Below are 14,511 nucleotides of genomic sequence, written 5' to 3'. Positions count from 1 at the left end.
GAAAGAGAGAGCAAAGGAAAAGTAAAGAACCATCAATGCCAACAGGGTTATGTTGGAAAGGACGCTTTTTAAAAAGGCCTTAAATGTCCTAGTTATAGCTGCATGTAAGAAAATAAATTTACCCCTATTCTGGAAAAGCCTTACCAAGATCTAATTCTATCAAAGAGTATACACCGTGGAGTGGAAGAACTAACCTTTTCAGGCATTATTGATGCAATCCAACTAACTTCAGGAAGAATTAGATCTTTTTTTTGTCTAGTTTATGAAGCTATGCTGAAAAGGAAATCCAGAACCGTAGCATCCCTTCAAACTTTCAGATGCTAAAAGAAATAGCAAGCAATAGCAAGTGATGGATATGGGACTGGGTTTCCCTTAATCAGCTTAAGCTACATTTTGGATTTTATAAATATATTTTCATATATAACTTTATATAAAAACACAACACCAAGCCTGCTCCTTGAAGTAACTGAAATAATGCAAAGTTTGCATCTTGAAGTTAAAATACAAAAATTGTTCATTCTTAGAGAACAATTTTTCCTACGGTACAGCTACAACATTATATTTAACATGATTCATATATTTGCACAGGTTAATGTTTAGATATTTATGTCCTGGTTGTCAGATTTTAAGATAAAAGCAACAGAAGATTTAGAGGTAATAAAACACAAAAGTGTCGTATTCTGACAAGCCAAAATACGCATTTAATAACTATAATGCAATTTTGATAGTAGGTACCCATTTTCTTTGCTTCTACATACAGCTAAAATACAATCTAATCTTTTTTTAATAACAGTTTATTTACTCTAGATTTTAGTTCTGGTCTTTGGTTAATACATCTAATTTTAATGAGAAAAATTCTCTTCCCAATGTGCATAGGCTTTAACACTGCAGGCCAGAAAGTTAAAAGCATATTTAGTAAAGCCTATATGCATAGGACATCTGCTGTGAATAATCTTGGCTATAAATATTACTATTATCCAAAAACAACTGTATTCACTTCATAAGTTCAGGTTACTATCCAGCAGACAAACACTGTAACAGTAGCCCTGACCATATAATTACTGTAACATGTAATGCCAGCATTTACAACAGGAAAATGCTTAAATCTGTCATTTGATGTCTGGCTAGTTTCTTGGGTTTTTTTTTTCCCTCTCTCCTCCTCTCTCTGTTCCCCCTTCTGACATCCAGGCAGTCCCTTCCATACCCTCTCCTCACAATATCTGCAGTTTTAGGAATTTTGTATAGTTTAAGGCATGCTCAATATCATGGTAAAAGCGCATTTTAAAGCACCTAAAGTTAGACACTTCAAACGTGGTCAAACTTAAAAGACAAATACACACATGAACAAATAAGAGAATGGGGGGGGGGGGGGGGGGGGATGGGGACGGACCAACCCGACCAAGCGGATGGCGGATGACACTGTTAGGAAAACATTTCACTGCCACGAACACAGACAGAGAAATACAAGATACTCCTTGAACCTGGACAGCCATGGGTGTGTTTGCCACCGTCACATGGAACAAGAGGAAAGACACACAATGTCCAGGTCCCCGGCTGCCAGGCTATTCTACATTCAGCCGAGGGTTGCTAACCTCCCTGCTGTTGTGCTGGGAAAAATGAGCAGAGGGGACAGAGGAAGAAGTGAAAGGGGACTTCAGTGTCTCTCCCTTAACATGAGATGATTCAGCAGAGACACAGATTACAAGTGTAACTACAACTACCAATTCTAAGTGAAAAGTGTCCGAAAGACCCTGCTTCTGTCATATATATCCACGGGCACCTTGCCCTCCCTCATCAAAAGGAAAATAAAAAAACAAACAAAACAAAACCACAACAAAAAACCCGACCACCACCACCCCCCAAAAAATAAAAAAAAACAGCAGTCAGGGACAGAGAGGTCTCAGCAATGTGCAGGTGGGTCCCAAGGGCAGCAGAGCTAGTGATGGTGTCTTTCTGAAGCAGTCTATATTTCCTATAAGCCAAGATAAATTGAATATTTCTGCAGGGTCCACGAAAAGCAGCACCAGCACCAGCAGCAGCAGCCGCCTTACTTTATCTTCATTAGAAAACCGTAAAGGGCAAAAGGACCAAAACATCGCAGTAGGGGACGCGGCCGGAGCCCGCTTTCGGGGCGGGCAGGGTCCGGCTCCGACAGGGGCATCCGGCGGGACGGGACAGCGGCCCCGGGCTCCCACGGCCCCGCCGCGGGTGGGCACACACGCTACCATCCCGCCTCCCCCCGCCCGTCGGGAAGAGCCGGCGTGCGGCACCGGGGCGGGGGGGGGGGGGGGGGGGGGGCGGGTGGATATGGGCACCCCCAAACGCCACACGCACCCCCCGACCGGGCAGGCGGCTGCCGGGCCGGGGTGAGAAGTAGGAGACAGCCGGGGAGAGGAGGAGGAGGAGACTGCGAGAGGAAGACGTCGGGGGCACATGAGGGAAGGGAGGGGGTTGGGCTGCTGGGCTCCTTGGGGCGCTGTGGGGGGGTGGGCAGTGCCCCTCCCGAGGGGCTTCAGCACAGGGCGCCCAACGATGCGGAGGAGGGGGGGAAGATGGGGTACCCCGGGAGGCTCGAGGCTTGGTCATGGGGGGGGCAAGGGGGTACCCCGGCACCGGAGCGACCCCGGGCGTAGGGAGCCGGAGTGGGGTCGGCGGGGGGGGGCGGGGGGGGAAGAGGGGGAGCGGGGGTGGCCGTTGGTCCCGCCCGCAGCGGGGCAAGCAGGACAAATGGACACGGAAGAGTTGTTTAAGGGGTGTGGGGGTGCTGAGGAGCAATGGAGGCTGGAGAGATGACCGGAGGATGGATGGAGCCGGGGGAGAGGGGAGAGGCGGCGGAGATGCCGAGGGGGCGGGGGGCGGACGGGACTGCTGCTAAGAAAGGACACGGCCGGGATGACGGGGGGGGGGGGGGCGGGAAGGGGGTACCAGGCAGCGCCGGGGGGATGCGGAGGGGGGAGGGGCGGGGAGGAATAAAGGTAGAGACCGAGGGTCGCAGTTAAGCGGGGCGGGGGGGGGGGGGGGGGGAAGGCGAGTGGGATTGGGGGGGGGAGCCTGGCGGGGGGAGGGGAGGCAGGCGCGTACCTAAGCGGGGGCAGAGGTGTACCTCGGGAGCGACAGGGCGAGGGGGACACGGGGGAACCGCTGCTACCTGCAGGCGAGCGCAGGTCTCTCTCGCTCTCTCTCTCTCTCCCCCTCTCCGGCTGGTGCCGGGCACGGGCTGCGGGACAATCCGACGCGGTCGCCCCGAGTCCGGCCGGGCGCGGGGCTGGAAAGGGGCTGCAGCCGCTCACTGAGTCATGAGCCCGCTGCCCCGCGCTCCGCGACCGCCTCTCTCTCGCCCGAGCAGCCGCTGCTGCCGCTCCCGCCGCCGCCGCTCCTGCCCCCGCTGCCCGAAGAGAAGTAAAGCCGCCGCCGCGCGCGCGCGCGCGCCCCCGCCGCCGCCGCCTCCGCGCGCGCGCGCGCCCCCGCCCGCCCGGACAGCGCCGCGCGCGCGCGCGCCCCCGCCAGCCAATTAGCCCGAGCGCTCGCGGTCCGCCAAGGGAGGGGAGCGGAGGGGAGGGGAGGGGAGCGGAGGGGAGGGGAGGGGAGGGATGGGCGGGCGCGCGCGCGCGCGCGCTTTCTGCAAGGGGGCGGTGGGAGGAGGGGGAAAGTGACAGGCGGGCGGGGGGGGAGGGGAGGGGGCGCGGGCGCGCGCCCGCCCGCGGGGACTGGAGGAGGCCGCGCGCCGCCGAGGCGGGGGGAGGGGGAAGAGCCGCCGGCGGGAGCGCGCGTTAAAGGGAAGCACGGGGGGGGGGGGGGGCGGGGGCTGGGCGGGGCCAGCGGGGCCGAGGAGGAAGGAGGCGTGAGGGGATGGGGCAGCCCCGGGCGGGGGTCGGCGGGACGGACGGACGGACGGACGGACAGACAGATAAACAGAGGTCGGGGTACCCGGCCCTCCTCTCCCCCGCGGCCGGCTGACCGCGGCCCCACGCCGCCCCGTGTGCCCGGCCGCGCTGCCCGCCAAAGTCCCTGGGGCGGCGGCCGGGACGGGGCAGGGGGCGGCGGCCGGTATCAACTTTCTTTGCTCGTCTCATCTTTTTCCGCCTCTTTGTTCCCTCGGCCGTCCCCCGCCACCCCCCGCCCCATCCCGCCGCCCGCACCTCCCCGCACCTCCCCGGGGCCTTTGTCTCCGCGAAGCCACCGCGTCTCCCCGCCCGACGGAGCGGCCGGGGCCAGGCCGGGTCCCCCCGCGGAGCGAAGGCGGCTCCCGGCGGCGGCCGGTCGGGGAGGGACGCGTTACCTGTCGAGGGGCGGTGCGAGGGCACGGGGAGCTGCCCCAGCGCCGAGAGAGGGCCCGGGCCGGCACCTGATGCTCCTACTTTTGTGTTCATCGTTGGTAGTTTCGACCACAAGGCTACTGCGTCGCATTAGCTCGGCCCGACGGCACAAACAGCCCCCGGCCGCCAGCAACACCGGATGACGTACGGCGCCCCGGTTGGAGATAGGTGTTGTAGCGTGATTGTAGTCAGGTAAATGAATCTCGCCTCCCACGCAAGCAGGCATTACCTCCGTGGCAAGCATCGCAGTAAGGAATGGGAGAGGCCGAGGCCGAGCCATGCTTCGATGTTCTATATTAACCATGAATAATACTAACCTGGAACAAAATGCACCTCCAGCAGAACTGGCTGTCAGGTAACCGGCTGTGTTGGCCTAACCAAAGTACTTCTGTCCCTGTGCTGACCCTGCTGCTTTCATCTTTACATAACGTGCAGCTTATGCTTAGCTGCATTATGTAAACTTTTATCACCTCCTTTCTTCTTCTAACAGGGAAATATACCAGCCACAGGTAAAAGGGTAATGGCAAGTCAAAATATTTTGCCCCTTGTAACAACTAAATGGGGATTAAAAAACAAGATTTGTTCTCGCCATTCCACATGTACAATAGGAAAAGTTTTTCCTGCTTGAGCGGTGAAGTGTTGTACTTTTTCTGACTCATGGTTATGGTGTTAGGTGGAGTCCGTGCTACCAAACATACAGAAGTTGAGAACTTGAAGCACTGCTGAGATATTTAAGGATTAGAAACACTGGCACCTGCTGTCATGCTATATCCAGACAAAAGAAGTGATTTTTTGCATTTTCCCGGTACATAAAATTAATCTTTTTCTTTGTTCAGTAATTGCTTTGAAATAACTTGGTTTATTGTCTCTTCCTATTTCTTTGTTAAATAAGCCCAGTGCCATTTTCACCTAAACTTTAAAACTACTGCAGTCAGGTAGTTCTTCCTATTTCATGTGCATTTCATAGAATCATAGAACGTCCCGAGTTGGAAGGAAGCCGCAAGGATCATCAAGTCCAGCTCCTATCCCTGCACAGGACAACCCCAAATTTACACCATAAATTTACACAATGTGTTCCTGCCTCTGATGAACTCCCAAGAAAAGCTCCTAATGTCAGCTGGGTGGGTTTCTGTTAGCATGTGTTGACTTCTCATAAGGACTAATAACTAAGTAATTAACAGAATATGATGCATAAAGATCCTTTAAAGAACGCAAATCTCCTGCAAATAATGCTTCTCAGCCCACTGAAAGGCTGATGGCTGCATTGCGCTCTCTTGACATCATGGTCCCCTTTCCTAAAGTCATTTAAGTCATGCCGGCTCCTTTCAGTCATTCCAAAACAGACCTCCTGAAAACCGCCCAGGAAGCGATGAAATTCACTTCTAAATGAGTCTTCTACCGCATTTCCTTAATGTGTTCTGATTGCTTAAAGGTGCCTTAAAGGAGGCATAAATTTTCCTGTTCGAATACCCCGTCTATTGAAATTCCTCAGCCCGTGTCAGAATTTCACTTCAGTGACAGCCCGGTGTGCTTCATTGTAGTCCTCCTTCTCTGCTAGGATCCGCAGGAAGCAGAGAGATTGAAGCTCAGTGAATAGCCTAATTCAGACAGGGGTAGGATGGGGCCATAGAGTGTCCCAGAATCTGGGTCATAAATTCCTGGTGCCAAAAAAATCAAGGGAGCGCTGAAGTGTTCCAGCACAAAGTGAAGGGTTTGAGTCATCGAGACTCAGGCCCTGACTTTTCTTTTGGTGTGTAACCTCTGGCCCAAAGCCCTAAGCGGTAGGGCTTAAATGACAGCTAAACTAGGGAGAAGGTTTGTACTGCCTTGTGAATAGGACATGCACACTGAGGTGTGCCCTGTGATTTTGAAAGTGGAGGTTTTGAATGAGCCCTACCTATGCAGTGTAAAGAGAGTAGGGCGGGGTAGTGAATTGCTCCCGGTTTTATCCTTTTGACCTTTCAAAATAATGTGTTTGGCCCTTGGATGTTAAAGGTTGCATAATATTGTATTATTCAAAATCCACTGGAAGACTTTTGTAAGTTTGGATCATACGGGGTGAAATCCAGGCCCTTTTGAAGTGAGTGGCAGTACTCCAGTGTTAGATTTCACCCATGCTGGAGTGCTAAGGCACATGCATTACACTTCCCCCCCCACCGCCCACCCCCCCCTTGTTTTTCTGTGGTTTCTAAAAACTGACACTATTTACAACACCGGACACATCCAAAACAACACAGGTTCTTTACTTTCACAGAAGCTTGCAGCTTCCTCAGAGAGACACACTGGAGTTCAGCTCACCTGGCCCAGACAGTTGTGCTTTAAGACTGTTATAGTTAAGGACACTTCTGTTAAGGCCTCTTGATTTAAAGTGTCTGTTATAAGGACAGATATGTCAATCAAAATCCATGAAGTTGGCGAAACCTGAGCCAAGTTTCCATTTCAGAGTGTTTGATTTGAAGAAGTACTGGATCTATTTAGAGTTTTAGACTTACTTAGCTGTACTGAGATCTCATTTATGGCAAGTTTTATCCATTTCTGTTCAGTTAAAAACCAAGGAAGTTAAATTATAAGTTATTGTTACACGCCAAAATAAGGAAAATGCAACTTTGAGGTTTCTTCTGCAGTTCTACTTATGAATTATTTTTCATTCCCATTTAAAAGGACATGTCATTTCACTATTGCTATTTAAGTTGTTAAATGAACATCGACGTCGAGCTGTAACTGATAAAAAGAGATTGGTTTTCTGAGGTGGAGAAAAGATGAGGAATTATCTCAACTGTGATAGAGCTGAAAACATAACAGTATCTCTCTTGTGAGAGCATATCTCACTTTCAAAACTTTAATATTTTATATTAAAAAGGGAGATGGAAATATCCAGTTGTCCATGGTGCACCTGTTGTTCTATCAATCTCTTTCAACCAAATCCTAATGAACCAGATCATTTCTTCCATCCAAACTATTATCAGCAGAGGATTGGAGGAATTGGGACAAAGGTGCCTTTCTTCATTCTTTACCTGATTCCACTCTTCAGCTCTGCAGGAGCTACCCCAGCCTGCATCACTCCCCCCATTTCTTCCCTGCTGAGCCTCGGGCACCCTGGGGCTGTTTGCAGAGCAGACAGCGGGCTCCTCTCAGCAACAGGCCCTCTCTCTCCATCTTGTCCTCCACCCTGAGCTGAGGCAGGGACACAGAATGGCACGAGTCTCTGCAGTAGCTTTATGCTGTTATGGGATTCCTCTCCCATAGCTGGCTTTCCTTATACTAGGGTGACAGGAAAAAGCCATAATGATAGTCCAGAGGATCTGGTCTGTTCTGTATTCTTTTTTGCTCTCTGATTGTGCTCTTTCTCCCACTTGTAGACTGTTTATTCTCACACTGCATCTGATTTTTTTTTCCCCTACAATCTTGCTTTGCTTTTGTTGCCACTTGGATGAATCCCACTCTGTATGTTGGCAAATGTAAACTGAAATTCACAGGTGCCCTGATCTCTGAAGCACCAGCTGTGTCTGAAGACACAGCATTTGAGTGATTCAGAGATCAGGATTCTTCATGTTCATTTTGTTTTCCTGCTATCAGCATGTAGAATGAAGTGGAGTAGCAAGGAAGGTATCTGCAGCAGAAATGTCATTAGAGTTTTCAACTAATTGCATATGTCCTCATCCCTTAAAAAAATGACATTCTATATCAAGGAAAAGATGATTGAATCCTGAACACCAGGTAAGCCTATTATTCAAATAGTGCCTTTACAGAAATCTGTTTAAAGTATTTTCATGGCATCTTGAAGTAAAATGATTGGGTGGGCACAGAGACAAGTTATTACTAGCCTGACTATTTGCTCTACGATAGAGTAAACCCCCCAAATAATTAGAATTTATTCACCCTAATCTTTTCAAGCCATTAAATATGAAGAGAGTTATAAGCTGTGAGGCAAACAACTTTTAAGATCTCTTTAACCTAAAAAAACCCAAGAATTTGCAGCTCCTCCTCCTCCCCTTTGCCAGAAGCTGAACAGCTCCCGCTCTCACTCAGCTGGAACCAGAAGAAACAACTGGGACAATAACCATGTGGCATCAGAGATCCTTATGGCTCTCAGCCGCTTTGCTATCCAGAATTGTAAAGAATAAAGATAAAACATATTAGGGATGGGTGGGAGGGAGGTAATAACTTGCTTCCGTGTCCTTAATGAAAGCCTGGCTTTTTCTTTAAGATAGGGAATAAATCACTGCTTAGTGTCCAGAACAGAGGTTTGTTTCCATGTGCTGGTTTAGAGGCCAACTTAAGATAATTACACAGGATAATTCTCTGATAGTTTCTAGACAGAAATTGTTAACAGCAGATTCCTAGACTAAGCCACTGCTTTAAAAATCTCATCTGGTATGTACTGAAGGGAAAAATCTGTATTTCCAAAGCTATTGTAATGTAGTGACCTGTAACTGGAAGAATTCCCTGCATTGCCTGTCTTAATTCATCACCATACGTGGGAGAGAATGTTGAAATGTGAAGATAGGTTAGAAAAGAAAATTGGAGTTTTTTAGGTGTTATTTCCACACGCTTTTCAGCACCTCTGTGTTCCTATTATTTTCTATTGGTTTCATAACATCTTAATTCACAGGATCAGAGCTTGGTTTTCTGATTAAAGGTGGGTAAAATTCTGAGGATCTCTTGTGGTTCTGTAGGGAAACTTACATCTTTACACAGAAAGAGAGGCCATGGGCACTCCTGTTCCCTTTTATTAAAGTTAAGGTTGCAGAAGAATGTGGGCTTATGTCCTCTATGGTTAACGCATGAAAAATGGATGCTTAAGGAGTAGGCTAGTGCATCCACCCCGGCAAACCAAACCCCATACAGCAGGCTTGTTCAGTCCTTTCAATATGAACAACCAAATATATTTCAGGAACCCAAGGGACCACAATCAGTCTGAAGCAGATTGTCTGCCTTGTGCAGAGTGGAAATTACCCGCATGTTCTCTGCAGGGGATTCCCCCAGTGAAATGGAAGTCCCCTGCAGCAATAAGTCAGGCTGGTCATGTTTTGTACTTCTTTCCTGAAGATCCTGGCCAAAAAGCCTGGTTTGGGCTGTACTTGGAAGGGATAAAGGGGAATGTCTGCAGTTTGATAAACCCAAATTATCCCTTCTGCTTTATGGAACCTTTTACGCAACTAGTGCCAACAAAGCAGCTGCCAGTGGCTAAGTCCAAGGGCAAACAGAGGAAGGAAAAACCAAACATCTTTTGTCTCGTCCTTGGTGGTGACTGTTGGAAGGAATAAATGGTTTCTTTTGACTATAGGTCTAGGCAGAGCCTGACAAACTCCTCTCTGCTTGTCCCTGAGCTCATTCTGTAGAACCTCAGGGAGCAAAAAACAGAACAGCTAGTGCTCGTCTTCATTACTCAGCTGAAGTGAAGCAGGTAGCAGTGGAAGCAGCAACATCAGGGAAGGGACAGGTACTCTTAACCACACTGAACTGTTCCTGAGGCTCCAAAGTCGTTGGGAGGCAGTGGGGAGGACAGAGGTGGGGCATACACTTCATTCAAAAAAGCTGCAAGGCACAGCACAGGAACACATGTCTACTTCCTAAGCAAGCAGACTTTTCTCCTGAGCATCCTTACTGCAGGTCAGAGCCCTGAGCAGCACAAGTGGGCTCTTGGATATCTTAATCTTATCATAATGAGTGTTTTAAGTAATTTTGCTTAACTTTGTAACTAAGTTCAGAGCCTACCTAGCTATATTTATTACTGTGTTTTAATCCAAGTAGACCCTTTTTTTGACCAGCTTTGCACCTTACATAGCCATTTCTACCTCTGCAAAGTGGATGTTCTTGTGTTTTACAGTTAATTTGGAAAAGTGGGAAGTAATTCGAAAACCCAGCCCGCAGTTTCCCTTTGAAATGTTTCTTTGTCTCCATTTCCTGTGTTTGGCAGATTTCTTTGAACTGGAACCCAAGGCATAGCTGAGGATTAGGCGCACAAAGGCGATTTGGTATGTCTGTTGCAATTTCTAACTATTGATGCTGTATTGGCTTGTGAAGTTCACAATTCTCAGGGAAGGCCATACATTTCAAGTTAAATTCATTAGCAGAGCTAGATATTTAGGCAGTGGAGGTCCGCAAATATTTGGCTGAGTAGAGAGCCAGTTAACCTCGTCATTAGGAAGTGGCAAAGAGAGAGAGGACACTGGCGCAGTGTCTTCCACAAACACAGGTACCTACCTCTGGCTGTGGCTTCTAGCTATGGGGTTCCTAGATCCATCTCCTGGATTTAGCAGAAGACCCTTGCCCGTTCAATCTTCTGGCAATGAAGCCATCACTGAGAACGTGGGAAATGGAAATTTAATTTTATCTGCTGACTGAAAGGACAAAACCACAGTTTCCAACTCTCAGAAGTGTGTCCTAACTGTTACAGCATTTTGGAGCTTGGCTGATTTGTTCTTTCTCATTGTATCTCTTCTTCTCTCTAAAAAATACCTAAGTCTGCACTGGATTGGAACTGCAAACGTGAGAGGCCTAACAAACAGGCTAAAAGTCATTCTCTATCTTTTGATCTTTCATTCTTTTAATATTTAATGATCCCATTCAAAATGGAACAGCATTAGCAAGAGAGATTAAGAAGTCCCCTGTCCCCTTGCCACGCCATTGCCTGTTTTCCAGGCAGCAGCCTGAGATAACAGCTCTCTTCAGGAAAACAGGTGGTTTCTGCCCATGTCTCTGACATCCTTGGTGAGTGGTGAAGTGGGACTTCTTGCTCTGCTAGGCCAACAACCACAGGCGAGATAGCAGAATCCTTTGCTTGTTAATCATCATTGTCAGGACCACAAACAGGTGTTAAATTGCTCGGTGCCATCAAGACTTTGGGTTTCTACTTGCAAGATCAAAGCTGTGACTTAAAAACAGAAAATTCACCATTACCTGTAAATTAAAGTATTAAAGTAACAAAGCATTAAAGTAACAAAATGTGTGTTGCAGATTCACACATGGTGTGTGACTGTGTGCTGATGCAAGGCTGAGATTTTCAAGCATCCAGTTCAGATCGTGTGGGACTAACAGACCTGACATGACAGGCAGATGGTCAGTCTCAGTGAAGATGTCCTCGTCCAAAAGTTCTTGCAGTACTGAGTACCACCCAGCCCTGGGCATTGGGCACCTCCCTAGGGATGGGGACAAGCTGTGAGGCTGTGTTAGGCCTGGCTTAGTGGGGCCCATGGCCAGGCCAAGCAGGGCTGTGGGGAGCTGGAGGCTGGCCCCGCCGTGGCATGGCTAAGGCAGGGGCTGACATGGGGTCCTGGGACCTGGGCAGGGTGGGGGAACCTGCGGGGAGGCTGGACGAGGGCAGGCAGGCCAGTGACTGCCCTCAGGGTCCTGACACTGTGTCAGTGGAAATCGCTTTCAACAGCCATATATTTTTGCTAAAAAGTGTTTTATTTTTACTATGAAAACACAAAAGGTATAAGTCTGAATCTCACAATGTTTGAGTTGCTTAACTTTAGCTTTTACAGAATCACAGAATGGTTGGGGTTGGAAGGGATCTCTGGAGATCATCTCCTCCAAGACCCCTGCTTGAGCAGGCACACCTGGAGCAGGGGGCACAGGACTGTGTCCAGGCAGGTTTTGAATATTTCCAGAGAGAGAAGGAGACTCCACAACCTCTCTGGGCAGCCTGTTCCACTGCTCTGTCACCCTCACAGTAAAAAAGTTTTTCCTCATATTCAGGTGGAACTTCCTATGTTCCAGCTTGTGCCCATTGCCGCTTGTCCTGTTGCTGGGCACCTCTGAAAAGAGTCCGGCCCCATCCTCTTGACACCCGCCCTTCAGATATTGATAAGCATTTATAAGATTCCCCCTTCAGTCTTCTCTTCTCCAGGCTGGAGAGACCCGTGTCTCTCAGCCTTTCCTCATAAGAGAGATGCTCCAGTCCCCTGATCATCTTGGTAGCTCTCTGCTGGACTTGCTCGAGCAGTTCCCTGTGCTTCTTAAACTGGGGAGCCCAAAACTGGACACAGTACTCCAAATGTGGTCACACTAGAGCAGAGCAGAGGGGGAGGATAACCTCCGTTGATCTGCTGGCCACACTCCTTTTAATGCAGCTTGCTGCCCACCAGTGCTCCCAGGTCCTTGTCAACAGAGCCGCTTTCCAGCTGGTCAGCCACCAACGTGTACTGGTGCATGGGGTTGTTCCTCCCCAGGTGCAGGACCCTGCACTTGCTCTTGTTGAATTTCATCAGGCTCCCCTCAGCCCAACTCTCCAGCCTGCCCAGGTCTTGCTGAATGGCAGCACAGCCTTCTGGTGTATCAGCCGCTCCTTACAGTTTTTATTCATCAACAAACTTGCAGACACTACACTCTATCCCTTCGTCCAGGTCATTGGTGAATATGTTGAACAGGACTGGACCCAGCACAGACCTCCAGGGATCACTGCTAGTTGCAGGCCTCCAACCAGACTCTGCGCCATTGATCATGACCCTCTGAGCTCTGCTGTTCAGCCAGTTCTCAGTCCACCTCCCTGTCCACTCATCCAACCCACACTTCCTAAGGTTAACTATGAGGATGTTATGAGAAGAAAAAAGCCTTGCTGAAGTCGAGGTAAACAACACATGCTGCTCTCCCTTCATCTACCCAGCCAGCCATGCCATCATGGAAGGCTATCAGGTTGGTCAAGCATGATGTCCCCTTGGTGAATCCATGTTGACTACTTCTGAGAAGCTTCTGTTCCTCTACATGCCTGGAGATGACCTCCAGGATGAACTGCTCCATCACCTTTCCAGGGATGGAGGTGAGGCTGACTGGCCTAAAGTTTCCCAGGTCCTCCTTCTTGCCCTTTTTGAAGATGGGAGTGACATTTGCTTTCCTCCAGTCCTCGGGCACCTCTCCTGTCCTCCACCACCTTTCAAAGATGATGGAGAGTGGCTCAGCAAGAATATTAGGCAGTTCCCTCAGCACTCGCAGGTGCATCCCATCAGGGCCCATGGATTTGTGACGATCCAGTTTGCATAGGTTCCACCACCTTTCCAGGGATGAAGGTGAGGCTGACTGGCTTAGAGTTTCCGGGGCCTCCTTCTTGCCCTTTTAGAAGACTGGAGTGACACTGGCTGCCCTCCAGTCCTTGGGTGCCTCTCCTGTCCTGAGAAATCCTGTTTTTCAGATAAGAACTATTATCTTGGGAAAAAAAATGCTGTTTGGGAAAAGCAGAAATCAGTCACTCCCAGGAATGCTCACTAATTCAGCTAGATGATTATTATATTCCACAATCAGCCAGCCAGGGTTTATTATTCCTTTGAGACAATGGAAGATATAATTTGGTTTTGGAAGAATTTCAGCAATAGCTTTTTACTCCTGCATGCTGGCAGCTTGGATTGCACTGTGTTACCGGACCAGAGTTCCCGCTTGCAGGGGACGCCAGCTAAATGGTTTGCTATGCTACATCTCCCGTGAGGTGAAATGCCACGGAAGCTCTGAGCTGGAGCTGCACAGCTGCCTCGGCATCTGCTCGCAGAGCCCACAGATCTGAAACAATGGACCAGAAATTGGCTGGCAGTTTAAATATAATGGTCTGGCCATTACTGGTAATTAAAAATCCATTGGTGAGAGCCCAGAAGGTAAGGGAGGCATGTGAGACATACACAGGTTTTGTTTCACCTGGGTTGACTAGGATAGGCCGAGAAATGGATGTACATCTTTTTACATGCGCACCTATTTCAAACTCCTTTGAAATCAATGGAACCATTCCCGTTGACATTAATGGACTTTGGATCAAATCCTAATTGCCACTATAAAACCTTTTTATTGTTGCCATACATTATTTGCCATGTATGTATTTTAATAAAGTAGTCCTGAACGTACCAGAGGGAATGTGCTCCTTAAAATGGATATCTTCTGTGAAACTGTAACAAGGGTAAGCCCTCTGACAGGAGAATTTAGCTTTACTTTTTTTCTGAAGGAAAACTTAAAGCTCTATTTAATTTTGTAGGGAAAATAGAGAACTGTGCAAAAGTCTGTGGGTTTCTTTAGGGAGAACCTCACATAAGCATCTTCTTTATTCTGATTCATAACAGTACATTCCCTCAGCTATGACTTTGGTCTCAAAATGCAAACCAAAACTGACTAAGAGGCATCAAAGCTTGGGTGATCTGGTTTCATGTGCTTTACATAGTTTGGCCACCAAACCAGATCTATAGGCAAGTTTGCTCAAAACACTATCTAGATT

At 48.7% G+C, this 14,511-nt stretch overlaps 1 protein-coding gene and 1 long non-coding RNA gene across 4 annotated transcripts in view; one reads left to right on the top strand and one right to left on the bottom strand.

Annotated features, from left to right (window-relative positions):
* LOC142052717 (ubiquitin-conjugating enzyme E2 E2) overlaps positions 1-7,178 on the bottom strand; it is a 224,205-nt gene extending 217,027 nt beyond the window's left edge. The window contains exon 1 of one of the 3 annotated variants that reach the window (XM_075083230.1): positions 4,280-7,178. In XM_075083230.1, coding sequence (XP_074939331.1) covers positions 4,280-4,620 — 341 coding nt within the window. In that variant the 5' untranslated portion in view covers positions 4,621-7,178. Of the gene's footprint in view, positions 1-3,148; positions 3,443-4,279 lie in introns of those variants that run through there. The other 2 variants (XM_075083231.1, XM_075083232.1) reach the window with 2 other exon arrangements.
* Positions 4,313-14,148, top strand: LOC142052718 (uncharacterized). Its single transcript, XR_012658954.1, has 4 exons — positions 4,313-4,671; positions 7,893-8,033; positions 10,237-10,294; positions 12,668-14,148. It is a non-coding gene; the product is annotated as an uncharacterized LOC142052718 (long non-coding RNA).
* The last annotated feature ends 363 nt before the right edge of the window (positions 14,149-14,511 follow it).

This window comes from Phalacrocorax aristotelis, chromosome 2, assembly GCF_949628215.1.
Source record: "Phalacrocorax aristotelis chromosome 2, bGulAri2.1, whole genome shotgun sequence".
In the NCBI taxonomy this organism is placed as follows: Eukaryota; Metazoa; Chordata; class Aves; order Suliformes; family Phalacrocoracidae; genus Phalacrocorax; species Phalacrocorax aristotelis.
Note: the sequence above shows the minus strand (reverse complement) of the source record. Positions and strands in the feature narration are given on the sequence as shown.